The sequence below is a fragment of the Gymnoscopelus microlampas genome (assembly GCF_963454915.1).
Source record: "Gymnoscopelus microlampas genome assembly, chromosome: 20".
Taxonomy (NCBI): domain Eukaryota; kingdom Metazoa; phylum Chordata; class Actinopteri; order Myctophiformes; family Myctophidae; genus Gymnoscopelus; species Gymnoscopelus microlampas.
Window position 1 is genome coordinate 35,217,610 of NC_139957.1, and position 22,003 is coordinate 35,239,612.

At 40.7% G+C, this 22,003-nt stretch overlaps 1 protein-coding gene across 2 annotated transcripts in view; it reads right to left on the reverse strand.

Moving 5' to 3' along the window:
- Nucleotides 1-7,668: 7,668 nt before the first annotated feature.
- Nucleotides 7,669-22,003, reverse strand: part of plcb2 (phospholipase C, beta 2) — a 61,299-nt gene continuing 46,964 nt past the window's right edge. For both annotated transcript variants that reach the window (XM_084045747.1, XM_084045746.1), the window contains exons 31-35: nucleotides 18,450-18,514; nucleotides 13,982-14,038; nucleotides 13,324-13,381; nucleotides 11,227-11,310; nucleotides 7,669-10,118 (exon numbers count right to left, since the gene is read on the reverse strand). In XM_084045747.1, the coding sequence (XP_083901873.1) occupies nucleotides 9,945-10,118; nucleotides 11,227-11,310; nucleotides 13,324-13,381; nucleotides 13,982-14,038; nucleotides 18,450-18,514 (438 nt within the window). In that variant the 3' untranslated portion in view covers nucleotides 7,669-9,944. The remainder of the gene's footprint in view (nucleotides 10,119-11,226; nucleotides 11,311-13,323; nucleotides 13,382-13,981; nucleotides 14,039-18,449; nucleotides 18,515-22,003) is intronic.

The window sequence follows — 22,003 nt, forward strand, 5'->3', positions numbered from 1 at the left end:
AATTAACAATCCCTGATGTCATCAATATGACCATATTGTTGATGTCATAGACTGGCAGTGGTGGGAAAAGTGCTTTTCCCCCCCTTTTTTTTTTACTTAAGTAAAGATTTCCGGTATTGTCTGTTACAATACCGGAAATCAAAATATACTTGGGTAACAGTACAAATGTATAATCAAAATATACTTAAGTACCCAAAAGTAAAAGTACTCATTATGCAGAATGTCCCGTTTACCCGTGGTAAAATGTTAATAAAATGTATTAAAAATGTATTGAAAAAAGCAGATCTACAAGCTCACAGCTATGCGACACGTTGTGAGCTTGATCTGCTATTTTCAAATAGCCAAAGTTTAAATAGGGCTGAAGTGGTTAATGTATGTTTTGTAATAATAATCAGAATCTACAAAGTAACTAGTAACTAAAGTTGTCAAATAATTGTAGTGGAGTAAAAAGTACAATATTTGCCTCTGAGATGTAGTGGGGTAGAAGTAAAAGAAATAAAAAAAAGTACCTGAAAATTGTACTTAAGTACAGCACTTGGCTACAGCTACTTAGTTACTTTCCAGCACTGGTTACTGTACTCTGATAACGTGACAACAGGTACTCTGACAACGTGTATTACATCACCGGAGGGGCATGCCTTCCCAACGAGCATCATTCCCAACGGGGCTTCAGCCTATGATGGTACCAAGCGGGAGCATAAAATAGATTCGAATGCAATGAACCAAGAAGCGAATCAAGACGATCTGAATCTGTTACGATAATACAATAATATCCTTAACTACAATAAATCTAAGTTATGTCCTCCAAAGAGCCACCTGCAACCACATCCCTAATATGTCAGGACGTGATGGAAATTCCTTCCCTGCGGCGATGCAGAACAGATAGAGGACCAGAGAGACTCCTCTTCATCTCCACTGTGACAGGGCCTATTTGTGGCCATGCCGCCCGCCCCCCCCCCCCCTCGATAAATTGGACAATTGGATAACAAATGCATTTCTGTGATGGCAGCATCATCTGGAGACGGTTAAAACTCAGCATCACCCGGGCTGGAGAAATGGTCTACCGCGCCGTCACATACACACAAGAAATGGTAACAGAAGAAGCGGCAGGTTTTGGCAATAAACCATGTGGAGGATTTAACCACTTTAAACCCGACGTCCCTATTTATAGTCATTATACTGTAGGTGAAATCTTTCAAAATACAAACAAAAAATGCAATATTTCTCAACTGCCAAAGGCTGCATTTCTTTGAAGATTTTGCACTGTATTCATCTCACATGTGATTCAGTAGCTATTTATTTGTCAAATTTGCAATGTCTTGAGTTTGCAATGCACACAACACTACATAAACATATGTTGTGCAAACGCTAAGCAAAGCAAGTGCTAAACTGCCTGTGACAGTTTAAAGAAAACTGCTAAATTCCACCATAGATAGACATCATTTGGCCCGTTCTTTGTCAAGGACATTGCAGGAAAAACAAATCCCATATTTGTTAGAATATTATGAGGTTGTCTACTGCTGAGACTTAAGCAATCTGTATTTGCTGAACAATCCAATGTTCCTGGGCTGGCTTTGAAATGGATATACCGGTAAAACATACCGAGCCTAACAAACAAAGCATGGTTAACCCATTGGTAAGTCCTTGTGTTTCTCTTCAGGAATGTCTCTTCTTTTATGAGCAAGTGGTCCTTGGGCCCAAGGTTATTCAATCACTTCCCAGTTAAGTGAAAAGCTGAGTGTTCAACCATGTACTTTGTCTGAAGTCACGTGCAGTGTTGACATTCTCTCTCCCCAACACACTCGAGAGTACACTCACGTTGTTCAGCATCTAGACCTTCACACTACCTATTTGACTTGCCTTTACCACATGAACCCTAGGCTAACGTCCCATTTCTGGAGCATTCTGTGAACATTTACAGTGAAGAGTTGAAAAAGTAGGGTGCCAAGGTGCCAAGTATAGAACCCTAGGGGACTTCGGTCAACAAAGTATATGAGGTTTGCAGCTGTTTTTTTCACATACACACTGTAAACATAGCAGGGTAAGTAATGACGATTTGTGCTACCAATAACATTTTATATTTACATTCATTGAAGTACTGTGATATTCTGCCAGATTTGTTTCTATCTTGACCATGCACCTTATGTAATATGTGACATTGTATCTTTGCTATCTGACTTTGTTTCTTTCTCTATTCTTATGACTATTTATGAAATGGCAAAGTGTTGGGAGCTTCAAAAAATAAATAAATCACCCACTCTGTCACACCAAACGTGTGATGTGTCAATATACGTGAAGTTGAAGTTGGTTGAAGAACGTTATTAGCTTCAAGTGAGCCGCTGAGTGACACATGGCGATCACCTGACTTAAGTGCCGCTCACTCGTGACAGTGTGGCACTGAGTCCAGCTGTCAACCCTGTGATCCGTCTCCTTCTCCTTCCCAACTTTGCAGTCACTCTCCATCGCTTCTGTTCCGCAGATCACAATGACCTTAAGAAAAATAAATTATTAAATAAACAAATACATTAGTGTTTAAAGGACCATGCAGTACCAGTCTTTCTGCATCATTGTCCATTGTCAATGTTGGCCACATACTGTACTGTACAGTAGTTTACATAAAACACAGACAGAGCACTGAAAATGCTTGTCATCTTTAGCTAAAAGTATATTGTGAAAAAACCTGGAGCACTTTTAAGGAACTATATTTTCCCATCAAAAGTCCAATTTTAAATGCCTTGTTTTAACTACTGTATACCTGCAACCTTAACATCTCCTAGAGTGTTTTTCAACACCATTTCAATTTGAATGACTGTAAATGATCTCTGCCTTTAAACCATTAAAACCGGGAAAGCATCTGTGTCATACTTTGGCTATTCAGCTTGCTATTTTAGAAAAAACATGAAGATTTGTGAAAATCTTTGAAAATATCTATTTGAAAATAGATATTAACTCAAATCTTTGCTTCTGGGGGGTCCCTGGAACAAAATATTTTGAGATGGGGGTCCGCGGCCAAATACATACATTTTGGGGGTCCTTGACATAAAAAAGATTGAGCATCACTGCTAAAGTAGCCTCGATCTCCAAGCTTTTATTGTTTAGTTTTACTGCTAAAGCAATATAAGATTTTTCAGAAAACTGTTAGGATTTAGAAGACATTTTTAGAACCGGTGTCAGTTCTTAATGGGTGAAGACTGGTATGGTCCTACATTTAAACCATATATACTTACGTACTTGGTCCCTTTCCCCTCTACACTAAATATCTTTGCTGAAAATAGCCAAACAAGCTCATAATGCATTGTGACGCTTTGTGAGCTATTTTCCTCAAATGTTCTATTTTTGCTGAACGTTCGTCTATTATGCCATGCACAGAATAGGGACATTAGGTTCATGTGGTTAAGCTCAATATGTTCATCAGTGGATTGTTTTGCAGCCATTCTCTGTTCTGACAGATTGATGGTATCATACAGTAGTCATGCAATGCTTTCTAAATAGCCTCAATGCCCGTTTTAGCATAACAGAGACAGAAAAAGCCTGCAAGGAATGGAAACAATTTCTTTAGCACTACTTTTAACCCTTTCAGCACTTTTATTTGCAGCTTCCCTGTATGCCATAAGTGCTTTTGAGACATGATCTCTTTTCTGGTTCCACTGTATGGCTAATCTCAAGTCAAATGAGTACCTGAACTACAGTAAGTTAGTGGAATTGCTTTTCCTCTTTGATCTTACCTGAGAGACACACTGTCATTTTAACACATTGTGACTTCAATATTTCCTGCGTCTGCTGAAAATCACATTTTTTTCCCATACTGTAATTCAATCACTTCTTTGATTTTGTTCTCTTTGATGCCATTTCATTTTTATTTTCCTTTTTTGAGGTACCACTTCCTGTCACTCGATGATGGACTTTGTACCAGGGCCAACATGGTAGTTTGTGTCAACGGCTTTGTAGTACCATTCACAAAATGTGTGCCTTCCAGCTCACAACAACTGTAGCAGGGTTTCCATTTGACTCTCGTTGCTGTTGTCACCTTGTCAAGCTGTCCCTAAACTCCTGTGTATCTATCCTCCAGGCACTCACAGTGACTCAGATGGTTGAGTATCCCATTATAAGGAGATCACTAGGCAACAGGGTTTGCTGATTGTGCAGGGAGCCAGATGAAGAGCAGTATAAATCACCTGGACAGAGCCGCATTAAAGTGTGTCTGTGTGTGTGTGTGTGTGTGTGTGTGTGTGTGTGTGTGTGTGTGTGTGTGTGTGGGGGGGGGGGGGCACCACACACAACCAACCCACTTGTAGGAGGTACAAGATTTGTGCCTCTGAGAAGTTGTAGACACGTCTTATACACTGAGCAGATAAGATTACTGGGCGCACGCACGCACACTCACATGCGCCGTGTAAACGCACGCACGCACGCACGCACGCACGCACGCACGCACGCACGCACGCACGCACGCACGCACGCACGCACGCACACACACACACACACACACACACACACACACACACACACACACACACACACACACACACACACACACACACACACACACACACACACACACACACACACACACACACACACACACTTTAGCATGGTGACTAGCGTTAACACCAGATGATAGTGGCAGTGCCGCTTGCCGAACAGAACACATCTAGAAGTCCACAACTCGTCACATCTTCATACATTGATGGCTTGTAGCCTATGTGTGTTCTTTTTGGTAAGCGACACTTTTAAAGTGTGTCTTAACTAGCTGTCATAGACATGCTTACATCTAAGTCCATTCAACCATTCAGCCATACATTTAACACATAGGATTTTACTGTAGTTATCTACCATAATAACCCCAATAGACCCATAACCCCAATAGACGTGCAACTAACACCAACGGCCATGGATTCACAAACCCCGCTTAAAGTGGTCTCCATATATGTGGGCATATTACATTTGTGATGCCCACCGTCCACCCACAATTTTTATGTAGAATGAAAGGAAATGACGAAAAATGACAAAGAATCATAACCCCCTGGGGGAAGGTACCACACACGGTGAGAAAATCTCGTCTACAATGTCCCATACATTTGAGACAAGTAAGATTGCTAGTCTACTTTACAAGACACTGTTGTAAAACGGAGCTTAAATTAGGCTTAAGAAAGTGGAAGACCAATCAGGGACTGAATAATAATGGAAATGATGCTTAATTTGCCACCCACCTCACAAACATGCCCTCTTTAATCCAATGTGAACGCTGTTAATAAAAATAATCTACCCACAGCAGTGCTGGGGGAAGTTGGCACACGTATACATTTCTCTTGACCCCTGTTAGTAATTTGCATTTGGGGGCCAGGTATTAAAAAGGTATTAAAACTCCCAACTACTCCGGGCCTAAAGAAATACAGGAATATGATAAACTAAATATGGATGATGCACTTCCTTGTAATGATGAAGGCTCCAGTATTCAGTACAGACATGGGCCAAGAAATTCAACCCCCTTTTTTTATTTTTGTTTAAAGATGCAATCCCTAACTGTTTTAGTGAATAAAATGTGATCTACAATAGTATGTTAATACAATATAGCCAACACAATTTGCAGGCGCTCTACCTCCTTGTCTATTGAGGAATTTATATCCTGTGGTCATGTAGGACCAATGCTGGTTGACGGTATTTAACGGTATTGCATAACCGTTTCCCAATAAAGAATCTTGCATTTGAAGACGTTTTTTTTTACTATATTGCATGAAGGTCAAAACACAACTTATCCTCTGGCCAAACAGGCTTTCTGTATTTGTTCAGCAGTAGCCCTAGCACAGGGAACCAGGGTTTGAAACCCCAGTAGGACAAGAACATTATGGATTGCAGTACTCCGATAGCCTTGCTTTTTAGATGAAAAGGTGATTGGAACCCTATACTCTCCTGCTCTGGATCCAAATTGTATCAATCTAAACTTGACAGAAATGAAAGGTGACACATTATATGACATAAATGAAAGGTTAAACATTAAATAAGACATAAATGAAAGGTTACCCATTATAAGACATCAATCAAATTTCGACATCGGCAACCTCAACCCACTATACGGATTACAAGAACAGCTAACCCTTTTCATGGGTACAACTTCTGTTACTGTTGAACAATGAGGGGTCTAATATCAGCATGGCTTCCATGTGAATGACATCATGATATAATATATGACAAGAGTGCAGGTTTTACATGGACTAAACTAACTAAATAATTAGGGGGATAAAGGGCCTCCTAAAGGGACATCTCTGGGTCTCTGAGTATTCCCTGGAAATTTTCCATCACTCATAAACACTTCTCCGCAGCTGCACTGCTGCTACTGCTGCTGTGTTCCACTGTCTCTCTCACACGTGTCTCTGAATAAAACTCGTCAGTCATTATAGCTTCCAGGTACAATCTGATTTGACATGATTTCTCCTGCTGCTCACCAATCTCATCAGTCATTATCGGTGCTATGATATTGTTTGGAAAATTGCAGCAGTAGACTACTTAAGGGTTGTTTAGTAGTAGTTTCGTTCCCTACCTATGTTGAATGCACTTGTTGTAAGTCGCTTTGGATAAAAGCGTCTGCTAAATGACTGTAATGTTGTTTTTGTTGTTTTGTCTTTTTGTGCTGCTTCTATTTTATTTTATTACAATTTTGAACCTGTCTTTGTAAACTTCACATTTCCCTTTAGCTCTGTAAGGCGTTATATTGTTTATTTGAAGATTAATACTTGTATTTGCAGCTAGGCGTGGTGGTGGATTATAGCTAATCCACTTTGTGTGTGCTGGAACATGGGGTACCATGTCCGGTGCTGAATTTTCCTCAGTGTATTGTGAAATCAGAACAAGGAAAATGCTCAATAAATATACTGTACTGGGAACAAAAAAGAAACGTTGTGGCGCCAATGTGGATTTCAGACTTGAGTTCATGTGACCAACCTGTGACATAGTAACAGACAGACACACACACACGAGGGAGGCTGAAAGATGTGTTCAGTTATGTGACAGACAGACAGAGTGTCCCATAACAGTCAATGCTCCTTCAGGTGCCACTTAAGGAGCTGTGATTGATTCAGAGGATTTCTCGGCCATTGACGGTTTATATACAAATGTCTGGTGAAGCATTTGTCCTTTCTATGTGACGCCCTGTAATCTCTCTGCATTTAAAAGGCCCATTGATCCTTTTGAAGCTTGCAGTATACTTGGAAAACAAGGACAATTACAGTATGTGGAATTCTGAATTAGACCTGCCATTGTTGTAAAAAAAAGGGCATTTTTCCCAATATACAATATAGCTCTGGATCAATGTGGAGAGCAAGAGAGAAAGAGAGAGAGAGAGAAAGATAAAGAGAGGGAGAGAGACGGGTTAATTGTCTTCACATGTACCATCTGACTTTCACATGCTTGTAACCAGTCAATACACAAGTATTAAATGAGCTACTCTGCCACTATTTAAAATTGCGTTCATTCATTTGTTCTGTTCATTCGTAATATGAATTATCATTAATAATAACAGTAATGTTCTTTCTGGTGATTCACGTATTTTTGTCATTCTGCGTTGCAATACAATAATGTGTCAGTGTCTAGAAATGATAACACATGCCAACACAACCATTTGTGTTTATACACGTTTATGCACACGTTCACACTGCATAGACATATGAGCAAACTGATTTATTGGAAGTTCATTGAAAGGTTTTAATCACAATATATTTATTTATTGATATTTAGTATATCATCTTAACTTGTACTTTTGATCAGTGGTTCTCAACCAGTGGTCCTTGGGGGGGGGGGGGGGGGGGTACCAGGGGGTCCCCAGCTAAATTAGTTAATATAGCGTCACAATAATTTTTACCACTTAGCTTTGGCTATTTTAGAAGAATCTTGAAGATGTGCAATTCTTTGAATACATACTGTATATTATTAAAAGCCAAAAAAATGTCTGGGGGTCCCTGGAACATGTATATCAATTTAGGGGTCCTTGGCATGAAAAAGGTTGAAAACCACTGCTTTAGATATTGTAATTGAATTGAATTATCAATTCATAATGGACTACAGTGACATAACCCGCTACTTATCGATCATGCACCATGATGTTGCCAAGCTGTGTTGTTTGACCCGGCGAAGGAATGGCGGATTTGGCCCCGAAATACCTGTATGTGTGTCTTAGAGAATTTGTTTGTGCTCTCAACTATCAGGGAACACATAAAATGCATACATAATGTAGAGTGACCAAGAAAAATAGAAAAGTCTGCTATAAGACGGATTCCAATCACAGCAGAGATAAATAACAGCATTGTGACCAGTGGTGGACAGTAACAAAGTACATTTACCACCACCTGTTTTGTGCAATAGCTTGCATTAGCTCACAACGCGTCGCTGTGAGCCTGTATATCTGCTATTTTCAATTTTTTTATTACCATTTCTGGAAGATCTTTGAATTTTGGGGGGAAATGTCAATTTCAATACAGAAATTAATTAAAAAGTAAATATACTTTTGAATTATTTGTAATTAAGATTAAAAGCATGCAGGCTACTTTTGAATACTTAAGCAATCACCCCAGTACTTTAACTCAAGTACGAAAGTACTGGGGTCAGCACTTTCCTTGTCCACCACTGATTGTGACCCACCTCTACTATATGTGCCACACAGTTACAGAGTGAATATGTTGCTTCTTCCGAACTACCTTCTTTGTAATTAGAATCCATTTAAACCTCAAAGTGAATCATATATTCACGCTTTGTGAGAACCGTGTGGGAGTTTGAATCAAGATTGTTTTTGTTGCATTGAAGTGTGACAGAGTGATTCATAGCGTGAGTCAGCCTGTAGACCCTTGAAGCTTTTTTGTAGAAACCTGGGTTTCTCTCGCGGCGCCGGCTCGGATATTTCACCCTGACCTCCAACTAATTAAGGCTGAAAAGGGAACTAAGTACAGAATAAAGAACTGTGTGTGCGATATGACATATACCCACGTCTGAAAGGTGTTTCACGCTGCATGACCTACAGTACAGTGGTTCAAGGCCGTTTTGGTACTGGAGGGAGACGAGAGAGAGAAGCAATCGAAAGCAGAGAGTGAAAGTCTTCCAAATCATCAAACTTTTGGAGTATTGTATGAAAGACGGTTATGTAAAATGTACCTGGCCATAAGATATCCCATTCGGACCAAAAAACTAAATGCGGAGGGGCTTGATGATATTATATCGTAGGGGTCTACAACGTTTTTCAGGCCAAGGACCCTTTAGCTGAGAGAGAGAGAGGCAAAGCAGGGACCCCCATTAAATGTATAGTGTAATATTAAACCTTTTTTTAAGAAAGCCTTCCATGCAACTTGATAAGAGGCTATTAAAGCCAGGCCACCATATTTAGCCGATTGTCTCATCAATGTCTAGCTTGTGTCAGCTGGTAAGTATTCCACAGGTTTTTTGTGGAAGTGCCTATGATTCACCTCCAAGTGAAGCTGCAGTGTTGTGTAAATGAAATGTTTGGTGTTTGTTTGTTTACATATTATATTTGAAAATAATATAGTGTATTTATATTAATGTATATTTTCCGACATTTAAATAGAAACACTAAACTAAAAAAAAAAAGAAAAAAAAAAAAGTTCCTATGACAAACATTTGCCGGCCCCCGGACTCCCTAGGTTTTGAAGACGTCACTTCGTGCCGTGCTGCGAGCTTATAGATCTACTGTTTTTGAAAAATCGTTTAGATTTGTGCAAATCTTTAAATATATATTTCTGAAAGCGAACATCTTCAACTCAAATCTTTGCTTCTGGGGGTCCCTGGAACAAAATATTTTGAGATGGGGGTCGGCGGCCAAATACATATAATTTTGGGGGTGACATGAAAAAGCTTTGAGCACCGCTGATATATATAGCATCATATCTTTTTCAGAAAACTGTATTTAGAGGACATTTTTAGAATCGACCTCAGGTCTTAATGGGTTAACCCAGGAACACATCTCCATAGACGCCCACTCCTTCCACCTCCTTCTTCTCCCCGCTCTGGTCCACCTGGTCAGGGAAGTGGGCTCCCACACACGCATTGACAGACTCCTTCACCTCCCCGGGCAGAGATCTCATCTTCTGCTCATGTTCCTTCAGCGCCTCCTGGTTTAGCTAGTGACAAGGGCAAAAGTTCATTACGGGGCATCAGAAACTTGTCAAACGGATATGTGGATATTTTTGAGGGTATCGTTTTTCTTCACCTGCGGCTGTCATACAGGTTTCTGTGCTGGCAGAAGTCAACTGATAATACTAGCACGACTACTGCATAGCTTGAGGCTGATTGTGTTATTCAATTTTAACCACATGAACACAAGAAATGAGGTGACCTAGTATAGATTCAACCAACTCACTAAGTAATTTACGACCATATTTTGATCTTACCGGCATTTAAGACAATTGTCTTCATGCAAAATATTCTCTTAAATGCCGGTAAGATCAAAATATGGTCGTACATTTCTTAGTGAATCGGGGCCATTACTGCGTTTGCCTATACGGAACTACTGCTCAAAAAGGAATGCTGAAGGGTCCTACTAAATGCAGAAATGTTTTTCATGTTATCAGTGGCAAATACAAAAAAATTATTGACAATTCCCCTCATCTTCAAATGTATCATCAATATCTTCAAAATAAAATATCAAGATATCCACAAGCTGTATGTAGCCTATGTGTTGGAGTTATGGCATTTAAAACTTAAACTTAAAAACTTAAAACGTAATTATAGCGCCCCAATCAGACCGACATTTGTTGTGGCAAAAATGTTATGTCTATTCTTTACCATCTCACTGGATTTTCTAAAATCATGGCAGATAAAAAGCCAGCACAAAAACAATAGTTTCAGCCCGGCTTGTTTGCTAATAATACTTGATTTAATAGCATATTATTTGATAGACAGGTGTGTTGGCATGATGCACTTATGACTTAATGATGGCATGATTACTTTGCGTGTGTGTGTGTGTGTGTGTGTGTGTGTGTGTGTGTGTGTGTGTGTGTGTGTGTGTGTGTGTGTGTGTGTGTGTGTGTGTGTGTGTGTGTGTGTGTGTGTGTGTACTTTTACTCAGGTACAGTACGTTTTGAATAGGGTACTTCTAGTTGTAATAGAGTATATCTACATTGCAGTATTGATACTGCAATGTAGATATAAAAAATTTAGACATAAACATGTGAGTACTTCTGCCATCAGTAGGCGTGCGTGCGTGCGTGCGTGCGTGCGTGCGTATACCTGATTAGCAAGGGCTTTGATCTCCTCGATTGTAACAGCCTGTTTCTTCATCAGAGCTTCTTGCTGAGGGCTGTAATCTGGGATCTGTAAGAATATAACACATGCCCCAGTTCCCAAATAATCACTTGTGTAGCAATTTTCTGAGAGTTCATTTAAATTCAAATGAACACAAAGGATTCCACTTTGTGGTCAGCAGTTTGGTCTGTTGGTCTGTACTACAGTACAGTATGTCTATATCGAGTGAAAAACAAAGATTGTGTTTCTGTACGCTACAGTAGGCCTATAAACAGTACATCTGCTCATGTTTCTGTGTGTGCGTGTGCGTGTGTGTGTGCGTGTGTGTGTGTCTGTGTGTGTTCTTCTCACTGAACTTGCGAGGGCGAAATGTCCCCACAAGTATAGTAGAATTTGGGACCATTTTTCCGGTCCTCACAAGAGAAAATGGTTGTTTTATGGTTAAAAAAAATATGGGGCGTTGGAATTACAATTAGGAAAAGATTCAGGTTGAGTTTAGGGTTAGGATTAGACAGAGGATAGGTTTAGGGTTTGGATTAGACATAGAAGTTAGGTTTAGGGGTTAGGGTTAGAGTTAAATAGCTGATCTACAAGCTAGTTCTAGTAGACTATTTTAGCCTTTAGAGTTATGGTTAAAAATGACAAAAAAAATAAAGCAAAAAAAAAAGGCATTTATAAAATCACAAACCTAAAATGTTGATGTCCTTACAAATATAGTAATACAAACGTGTGTGTGTGTGTGTGTGTGTGTGTGTGTGTGTGTGTGTGTGTGTGTGTGTGTGTGTGTGTGTGTGTGTGTGTGTGTGTGTGTGTGTGTGTGTGTGGTGTGCCCGCCCACGGGAGGCAACCCGAGAAAGACGATCAATACAGTTTGGGTCACAGCAGGTTGGACTTGTCCAATTCAATCAGACACTGCTTAATGCACCCAGCCATTCAATGCAGAGGCCATGCTGATTAAACAACTGATTGTGTTATAAATAGTCGCTGTAATTAATGGGTATAATCGCTGATTAAAGGAGGATGGAAATAGAGACGCAATGCAGCGCTGTTGGAGTGTTTTGGTCTGAGAGGAGCTGGACAGGACGGCATGCGTGACTGATGCCAGATTTTGGGGTCCGATGCCCATCCCGATTTTGGAGAGTCTCTAGACCAGTGGTTCTCAACCTGTGGATCGAGACCTCTCCCCACATGATTTTTTTTTTTGGGGCGGGGTCCCCAGATGAAGTGACAATTTAAGGACTTGTAAGACCCGTTTAATACCTTGAAAAAAAAAGAAGAAAAAAAAAAGAAAAGAAAAAGACCATTACAGCATCAAAAGTAACCAACAAACTACATTACAAAAACTGGTCAAACATTGGCCAAATTGTCAAATAATATAAGAAACCACTGCATTAGGCCACTGACCCCCATCTGATAAGATTTCTTAATCTACACTGTAAAATGTAAGTGTTCATTTAACTTACAGTTACATAGGGGTCCATTTGGTTCCTAACTATCAGTCATTTAGCTGAGGACCCCCTGGAACCCCCTCAAGGACACCTGGGGTCCCGGGACCCCACTTTGAGTGCGTGCGTGCGTGCGTGCGTGCGTGCGTGCGTGCGTAGGTATGCACATGTTCTAAAGGCACCAAAAGTGGCCATGCATGTGACTGAGACACTTGTATTATGTCCAAAATGTCACTTAAGGAAACAGAAGGTTTCCAGTTCAATCCCCGGCTTCCCCAGAGTTAGAATATTTATATGTCGTTTTTATTGGTGATAGAATGCATAAGATACCTACTGTATGCCTCCATTTCTATCTACTGATATATATACTGTATATACATTATGCACAGAGCACATTATGACCAGCTCAGGCGCAGAGGGCCAGGCCATACTATATGTTAAGATGACGTTATATTGTCTTTTCTAATGTTATCCTATTTTAACTAGTGATACCCGACTACTTTTACAATCAATCAATTTTATACCAGTGGATTACTATGTGCTCTGAAGTTAAGTAGACTGAAATACAGTACTCAAATAAAGTTCAGATCCTAAAAAATCACTGTAAATCTGTATGCAATAATACTCCTGTACTCACCGCAGCATCAAGCTGAGGGGACTCCTCTAGTGCGTCGATGCTCATTGACCTCTTGATCCTGACCAAATCATTGGATTAGGGTGTTCAGTTATACCGATTCAAGCATGGATAACGATGATGATAATCACACAGTGAACAACAGCAGCGCACATAAATTATAAGCAACGCAGATTTTTTTCTCTTCACAAAACGTTAAAGGGATATTTCACCCCCAAATTGACTTTTTTTCTATTGATTAGTCACCCCATGGAGACTTGAATTCATTCAACCAATAAGGATCCACATCAGCGAAGATTTGCATTGTTAAAAATGTTCATAATTATTCCAAATGTTTCACAACTTTTCAAGATTTCAAAAAAATACAGTAGCAGATCTACAAGCTCCCAACCCGTCGCATCACAACACATTGTGAGCTTGTAGATCGTCTTTTTTTCAAATATCTAAAGTATAAAATAGGCTTAATCTGTTAAACTGACTTTGGATGCTGTATATGAACTAATTTAGCTGGGAACCAGCTTGGAATCGACTCAAGGACCCCTGGGGGTCCCCGCACCACCCCACTTTGAGAACCACTGGTCAATCAGACGAGAAAGCCATGTCCACACAGCGAACAGAGCTCCAGAAACGTGTTTGAAAACAAGGACTTGGTGTCACTCACTTGGCCTTATCTGATGAGCGCTTCGAGAAGCTTTTCTTCTTGGCTTCTTTGGTTTCGCTGGGGAAGGAGGGAAAAATAGACAGAATTTAAAGATGCCTGCCTGCAGTGGTGGAAGATGTACTCCGATTTTAGTAAAGTACAGTAGCAATAGCAGGGGTTGACACTAACGGTTGCCCGACTGCCCGTGGTAAGCATACACTGTAAAAGAAATATGGACAGCGTCACGCCATTAGTTTCTACAGACCGTAAATGAAGCCTATTTTGCAGCGATTTCAAATCCGCCATATTTCTATATCCGGTTGTTATCCGGTCGGAAATGCAAACGGAAATGAATGCTACTGTCTGAAACCGCAGCGAGGGCGGGTCTTCACTCGATAGAACCAGTAGAAACCCTAGAAACACACCCTACTTTATCATTAGTTTTAAAATAAATGGGACCATAATTTACCAAAACGCATATCATGGTGATTGACTTTAAACTAGCGACTGGAAGCATATAGTGTTTATGACAATGAAATTAAAGGTAATAAAATCAAGTTTAAAGTGCTGCCAAAAGCCCATCCACTTGAATATTCATTCAAACTCCTCCATTCACAAGAAAGGAGGAAATTACCTACCTGGGTTCCATCTTGGAGGCAAACCTCTCCGGTAACAAAAACGCCGAAAGAGCGATCAAAAAGGTCAACCAAACAACATGCTATTTGTGGAGGATTGATCGTCTAGTCAGTAAGAATACTCTGAAGATTCTTGCAGGGGCCCTCATACAAGGTCATTATGATTATGCATGCACTTCATGGTATCACAACACCTCCAAGGCCTTAAAAACAAGGCTCCAAACATCCCAAAACAAACTTGTAAGGCTACTTCTTGGTCTCACAAAACCCATCCCCTGCTCATTTTGCTAGGATTGGATGGCTTAGGGTTGAGGACAGAGCACAGCAACTTGCTATGGGCCCGGTCTTCAAGATACACCACAACATTGGGATCCCCCTGTATTTGTCAAAATACTTCCAAAATGTTAATGAAGTCCATGATCATAACACCAGAGGCAGCTTCACAAATCATGTTCAACCCATATTTGGCTCAACAAAGGGAATGAACTCGTTCTCATGCTATTCATCAAAAATGTGGAATGCCCTACCAAAAGGAGTAAAGGAGTGTAAAACCCTACTCACTTTCAAAACTGCCCTAAAGATACACCTTCAGGAGACTGCAATTCAAAAATGGCCCCTGTCCAAGTCCTAACCTACCCCACCCCCCTACCCCCCCCCCCTCTCTCTTTCTTCTTTTGTACATATTTTTCACTTTTCATACCAGTAACCTGTAAACTGATTGTATGACATTCTGTATAGTAGCGTGTATATCTGTCTGTCTCTTATATGTCATCATGATTTGTGTGCATGGGGATCTCATCTTAAACAAGCTTAGTGCTTAATGAGCTTTCCAGTTTAGTAGACCTTGTATTGTGAATTTGTACTTCCATGTACTGTTATGTACTGTCATGTACTGTTCTCATGTCTTACTAAATAAAGTACATCAATCAACCAATAGAGCCTAATTGCTTCTGCAACCAGTAGGGGTGAAACAGCAGCAAAACAATGAGACTATAGGCCATTCATATGAACTGTCACACTTCCTATATAGCCTCAATTTACAAGCCGGATGCTAGCCTCTTGGTGACAAGTAAATAAATCGTTCGGGCAAGTGGAGTTTGCTTTAAGGTTGCCAGACGGGCAAGTGCATTCCGTCTTCATTAAATATTATAGGCTATTTATGAAGAACAATGCTATGTTTTAGCAACTAGCAGTTGCACTCATTCTGGTCTTGAAAGTAGCAGATCTACAAGCTCACAACAGTTCACATTTCAACACGTTGTTGTGGGCTTGTAGATCGGGTACAAATCTACTAAGCAACTTGTAAGTAAAGTATAGAGTATAAAGAGTAAAACAGTACAATATTTGACTCAGAGTTTGACTAAGGGTACCTCAAAATTGTACTAAGCACTTAAACATCAGCATCCGTATTGTGGGGCGACGGGTTGTGAGCTTTTCGTTCAGCAAAACCTTTCCCCACAATAAAAGAAAACTAGCACAGAGCCCTGAAGTACTCCACTCAACCATATGGGGTTTAACCCCTTAAGACCGGGAACGCATCTGTGTTATAAGTGCCGCGCTATGAGCTTGTAGATCTGCTATTTTTGAAAAATAGTGAAAATGTGTGCAATCAATGCTTTGAATATATACAGTATATATATATTTTTTTAAGCGAACATTTTAACACTATGTTACAACTTCTGGGGGTCCCTGAAACAAAATATTTGAGATGGGGGTCCACGGCCAAATACATTTTCCAAAATTCTGTTAAGATTTAGAAGACATTTGTAGAATCCCCCGGAAGCAAAGATTTGAGTTACAAATGTTCGCTTTAAAAATATATATATTCAAAGATTTGCACACATTTTCCACGATTTTTCAAAAAAAAAAAGCAGATCTACAAGCTCATAGCGCGGCACCTATTTTTGAATAGCCAAAGGAATCTAAAAATGACACAGATTCTTTCCCGGTCTAAATGGGATAAGTGGTCAAGCACAGTACTTGAGTACCATTGTCTGAGAACAAAACAAGACAGAATTAAGGACTGTACGTCCTGAAATGAACTCTCTCTGTGCAACCAGAAGCCTTTCCCTGCTTCCAACGTGAGGTTCTGGGACACCGTGACCTTTGGTTTCAGTGGTCAGAAAGGAGGCTAAATCCTGTGTGTCAAAGTGTCTGCGTGGACAGGTAGGTGGCAGGGACCGTACAGTATGTCCCCAGGCTGTTTAAAACACCTGTTGGCTAATGGCTGTCCTTAGAAGACCATCTGCCAGCTGGAGACACTGGATAACAAACGCACGCATGCACGCACAAACACACACGTGCATGTGAGTAAACATATACACATTACACACTTTATAAGACACAGACACACACACACACACACACACACACACACACACACACACACACACACACACACACACACACACACACACACACACACAAACAAGCCAAGAACAGCGTGCAGAGGTGACTCATATTGTCCTTTGCAAAATATGACTTCAAACAAACACACACAGAGATGCTGTCATCAAAGAACGTTTCATTCGTCAGCGTCCTGTGTGTGTGTGTGTGTGTGTGTGTGTGTGTGTGTGTGTGTGTGAGAGAGAGAGTGTGAGTGTGAGTGTGTGTGTGTGTGTGTGTGTGTGTGTGTGTGTGTGTGTGTGTGTGTGTGTGTGTGTGTGTGTGTGTGTGTGTGGACTGTGTGTTCTTCTGAACAGTGATGGAAGAAGTACTCACATGATTTAGTAAAAAGTAAGTAAAAATATCAATGCTGCAAAGTAGATAATCTGTTTTAAAAATGAACTTGAGTAAAAGCACAAAAGTATCGGCATCAAAATATACTTAAAGTACCACAGTAAAAGTACTCATTATGCAGAACGTTTCATAAGATATCATATGTCTAAAATGTAAAGAAATCTTTTGAAAATAGCAGAGCCAAAGTTTAAATAGAGCTGAAGTGGTTAATGTATGTTTTGTAATAATAATTAAAATCTACAAAGTAACTAGTAACTAAAGTTGTCAAATAATTGTTGTGGAGTAAAAAGTACTTTTAGTAATATTTGCCTCTGAGATGTAGTGGAGTAGAAGTAAAAGTATTGAAAATTGTAAATACTAAAAAAGTTAAAATATCTCAAAATTGTGCTTAAGCACTGTACTTGAGTACATGTACTTAGTTACTTTACACCACTGCTTCTGAATATGCGGTACGGTACTGCACTGTGTGTGTGGACAGTGTGTGTTCTTCTGAATGTGCTGTATTTGTACTGTAGAGTTTCCCAAACATTTTCAGCTCCAGATCCAAAAGATAAACGTGGTGTCTTCCCGGGACCCAAACGTAAAAGAATTACGTTTAACGACCACAATGCTCTATTACTATGAAAATGGTGAAAATGGCAGATCCACAAGCTTTTACATGAATGGAATTATTTTGAAAAAAACATATTTTCTATCTTATCTTTCAATAAACAAAAAGGTTTGTAGGAAATGTAAAGAAAGTGATGTACAGTATACAGTGGGGAGAACAAATATTTGATACACTGCCGATTTTGCATATTTTCCCACTTACAAAGAATGTAGTGGTCTGTCATTCTTATCATAGGTACACTTCAATTGTGAGAAAAAGAATCCAGAAAAAAAATCCAGAAAATCACATTGTATGATATTTAAGTAATTAATTTGCACCGTCAGGTGCCGCACGCACGCACGCACGCACGCACACACACACACACACACACACACACACACACACACACACACACACACACACACACACACACACACACACACACACACACACACACACACACACACACACACACACACACACACACACACACACACACACACAGTACTGAGTGTACATGTCCCACCTCTCCAGGGTCCTCAGCTCACTGGAGTGTCTCTCGGTGGCCATCTCCAACAGCTTGGTCAGGCGCTGTCACACAGGAAACAGGACAGTGGACGTGGCACAGTCAGTGTCTTCCATGTCAACACAAACAACATCTGGCGAATGTAATTTCCTCGAATAACACAATACAAAACCATCAAATTAGGCTATCAATCAATCAAAGCATTAGCAGAAGTCGATGCGCAAATCAATAGAAAATAGTTTATAAAAGGCTTTCGGGGGTGAAATTCATGCAGTCGGCGTTGTGAAACATTTGCCACTCACAAAAGATATACAATTTAACATTAGTTTTTTTGAAAAAGTTACCTAGTATTACTTTAATGTAACTTGTCGCCACCACACGACAGGAGGCAAAGAAAAGAAAGGAAAAAAAACTCCACAGCAGTGAGTGATGACGATTCCACCATGGACAGTTACTCAGCAATGCAAATACAAATACAATACATGTATGTCTTATTTTTTTTTTTTTTTGGTATATGTATTTATTGCTTTTGACAAATACAGAGGTATCCCATAGCAATAGGGTGTCAAAAGTACTTAAAATCATTAGTAGAGCTGAGGGCAGTGATTGTGATTCGGCATGAAACTTCCTGCGAATGATGCCCTTCCATTTATTTTGGCACGTTACGCCCACTGAAGTGAACCTCTATCCTCTATCTCTCGCAGAGCGGCATAAAACAAATCTGACTCTGCACTAATTGTAGTCCTGTATTAGCCTGCCCTGCATTAACATTTTTAAAACACATTGAAATGTTAGTAGGGTACTGGCCAATCTAGTTGGGGGGCACAAAGTCCAATCTGGAGGGGCATTGCCCCTAAGTGCCACCCTGTGGCGCCAGCTGAACGCATCGCATCTACAAGCTCGTAGATCGTCTCTTTTGTCTATTCGCCGTACAACAAAGGATATAGGGCTTAAAGGATGAGTTCACCCAACAAATGACTTATTTTCTATCAATTGCACACCCCATGAAGCCGTCAATTCTTTTGTTTTTTGTGGCATTCCCAAGCCAATAATTTGATGACCAGGTCTATTTCCGGTAGGAGACACAAAGAATCTACTTTGTGTCTCCTACCGGATACATTAGCCGGTAGGAGACGGGAATCAAATTATTAGCTTAGCAATGCGACAAAAATAAAAATAAATCCATGGATTCAAGGCTTCATGGGGTGTGCAATTGATAGAAAATAAGTCATTTTTTGGGTGAACTACTCCTTTAAGTGATTTTCAATATGCAAGCTTCTTATTATTTAATCCAAGCAGTGCAGCCCTTGTTCATTTGCATGCACTCCGACTTTTAAGTATGCTAAAGCTCTCGGTGGCTGTCCCGAGACCTGCATAAGAGATGCTCTCTGTCACCTCGTTCCAGTCATACTTGTGCGATGTGGACTGCACTCTGCCTCAAAGAGGTTGCGACCCTTCCAAAATTACCTGATTGACCTCTCAATCTCATGCAGAGCCCACAGTTTATGCTAAGAGCACCCCAGAGCCCCTGAGGCTGATGGGTAATCAATAGAGGCTGAAAAACTCTGGCTGCTCGCCTGCGGTCCGGCGTCACGCGGCACCAGAGAGGTGAGACGAGGAGGGTGCACCGATGGGGGAGCACAGAACGCATCCTCAGCTGTAAGAAGGATTCCGAATTTTCAGAGGCGGGTCGATAGATGCACTGATGAAGAGAGCTGAAGAGGGTTCGAGGAGACTGCCGGATGGACCATGTACACAGTAAAGTCCTCAGAATGAACTCAGAGAGTGTTCAAATGGAACCAAATGGTTAAAGTACTATTTTACCAGTTAAATTACTGCTAAGCATTTTACTGTGTACATTATGGTCTTGAAAAGTCTTACCTTAAGCGCTTTGACAAAATATCCTTTGAGAATTATATTGACAATAATAAAGATTTAAGTGGTGTATATTTGCCAAGCCAAGATAACATGCAGCACTTCATCAAGACATTTCTGAGATTATACAAGTTTGAAAAAATGTGTCTCACTGGGTCATTATAAGCAATGGAGACTGGAGATAAATATTCTGTGACTACTTGAAAAGGTAAGAAAATCGCTGGCATCTGGGCCTTATTTAGTAGTATATACCCTGGCAATGAAAAAGTTAAGGTAATAAAATCAAGTGTAAAGTTAGGCAACAACCCATCCGCTTGAATGGAGCCTAATTCTTTCTAACACCAGCTGGGGTAAAACAGCGAGACTACAGGCCATTCATATGAACTGCCTCTTCCTATACAGCGACAAAGATCGACAAAGATCACGTACAGTGACAAAGATCACCCTCCTTGCCCAGCTCACATCCCCGAACACGACCAATTGTGTTCGAATAGACACTCGGCCAAACCGTATGCACCGCGGTGGATTCCAACCGCAAGACTTTGCGATGGTGGACGGGTACCTTACCCACGCACCACATTTAAGAGAGAAATGTGTGCATAATTGCATATATAAGAACACCTGAACAAATCAGCGCTGTTACGCATTTGTGTCATACTTTGTGTTGTGGGTGACATCACACCAGAGCTCTGGACAGCCTTATATAAGGTATCGGAGATATCAGAGAGAGAGAGCTATCGAGACATATACTTACAAGTGTGCCAGAGAGAGATAGATCTAAAAGTGTTAGAGAGAGACGAGACAGACGCAAGGAGAGAGCGAGAGAGCGAGACAGAGAGAAAAAGATGCTGTGTTGGTCGTTGACCCAGAAAGGAAAACTGGTGCATTACAGAAGAGGACCGATTCATTGTGCTGCTGTGCCAGTGGGGGACAATGTTTACACTTTTACAGGGTTCTATCCCGGTGTGACCACCGCCATGGATCAGATTGATGTGCAGGTCTTCAACACAGTGTCTTCACACTGGACATGGAAGTTGTACCAAAAAAAAGGACAAGGTAAAAAGAAGTTGTCCCTGGTGAAAGGAGAGCGGCCCGTCGAGGTTCCCTCCCCGCGCTTGGGACACACGGCTGTGCTGATAAAGGATGTCATATACGTCTGGGGAGGAACAGTGAAGTTTGAGGAGATCACATATGACCCTACTCTGTCAGCCTACGGTCCTCTGTTAGGCTCTGTCGGTGGTATCCGTGGCGGTGGTATCCGTGGTTTTGTCGGCTCCGAGGACATTAATGAAGTCATAAAAAAAAAGGGACCCTATTCTTTATGCATTTGATGTCAACACCCACAGATGGTTAAATCTCGAGATTTCTGGGTTCCAGAGGGGAGAGAGAGCCACTCGGCTTGTGTCTTAGGGAAGGTCATGTACATCTATGGAGGAGAAATCTCAGGAGATATGACTCATGGTAGGGGCTTTATTAGCAATCATATTAATAATGACTTCTACAAGTTGGACACCAGCACAATGGTCTGGTCTTTAATTGACACTGGAGGCACTCGGCCATCCGCTTCACACCATCACTCTGCCACCATCATCGGGACAAAGATGTTTGTATTTGGGGGAAAGGTTGACCAGAGGTACCACGAAAACATCAGAGTGTTTGACACAGAGACCAACTGCTGG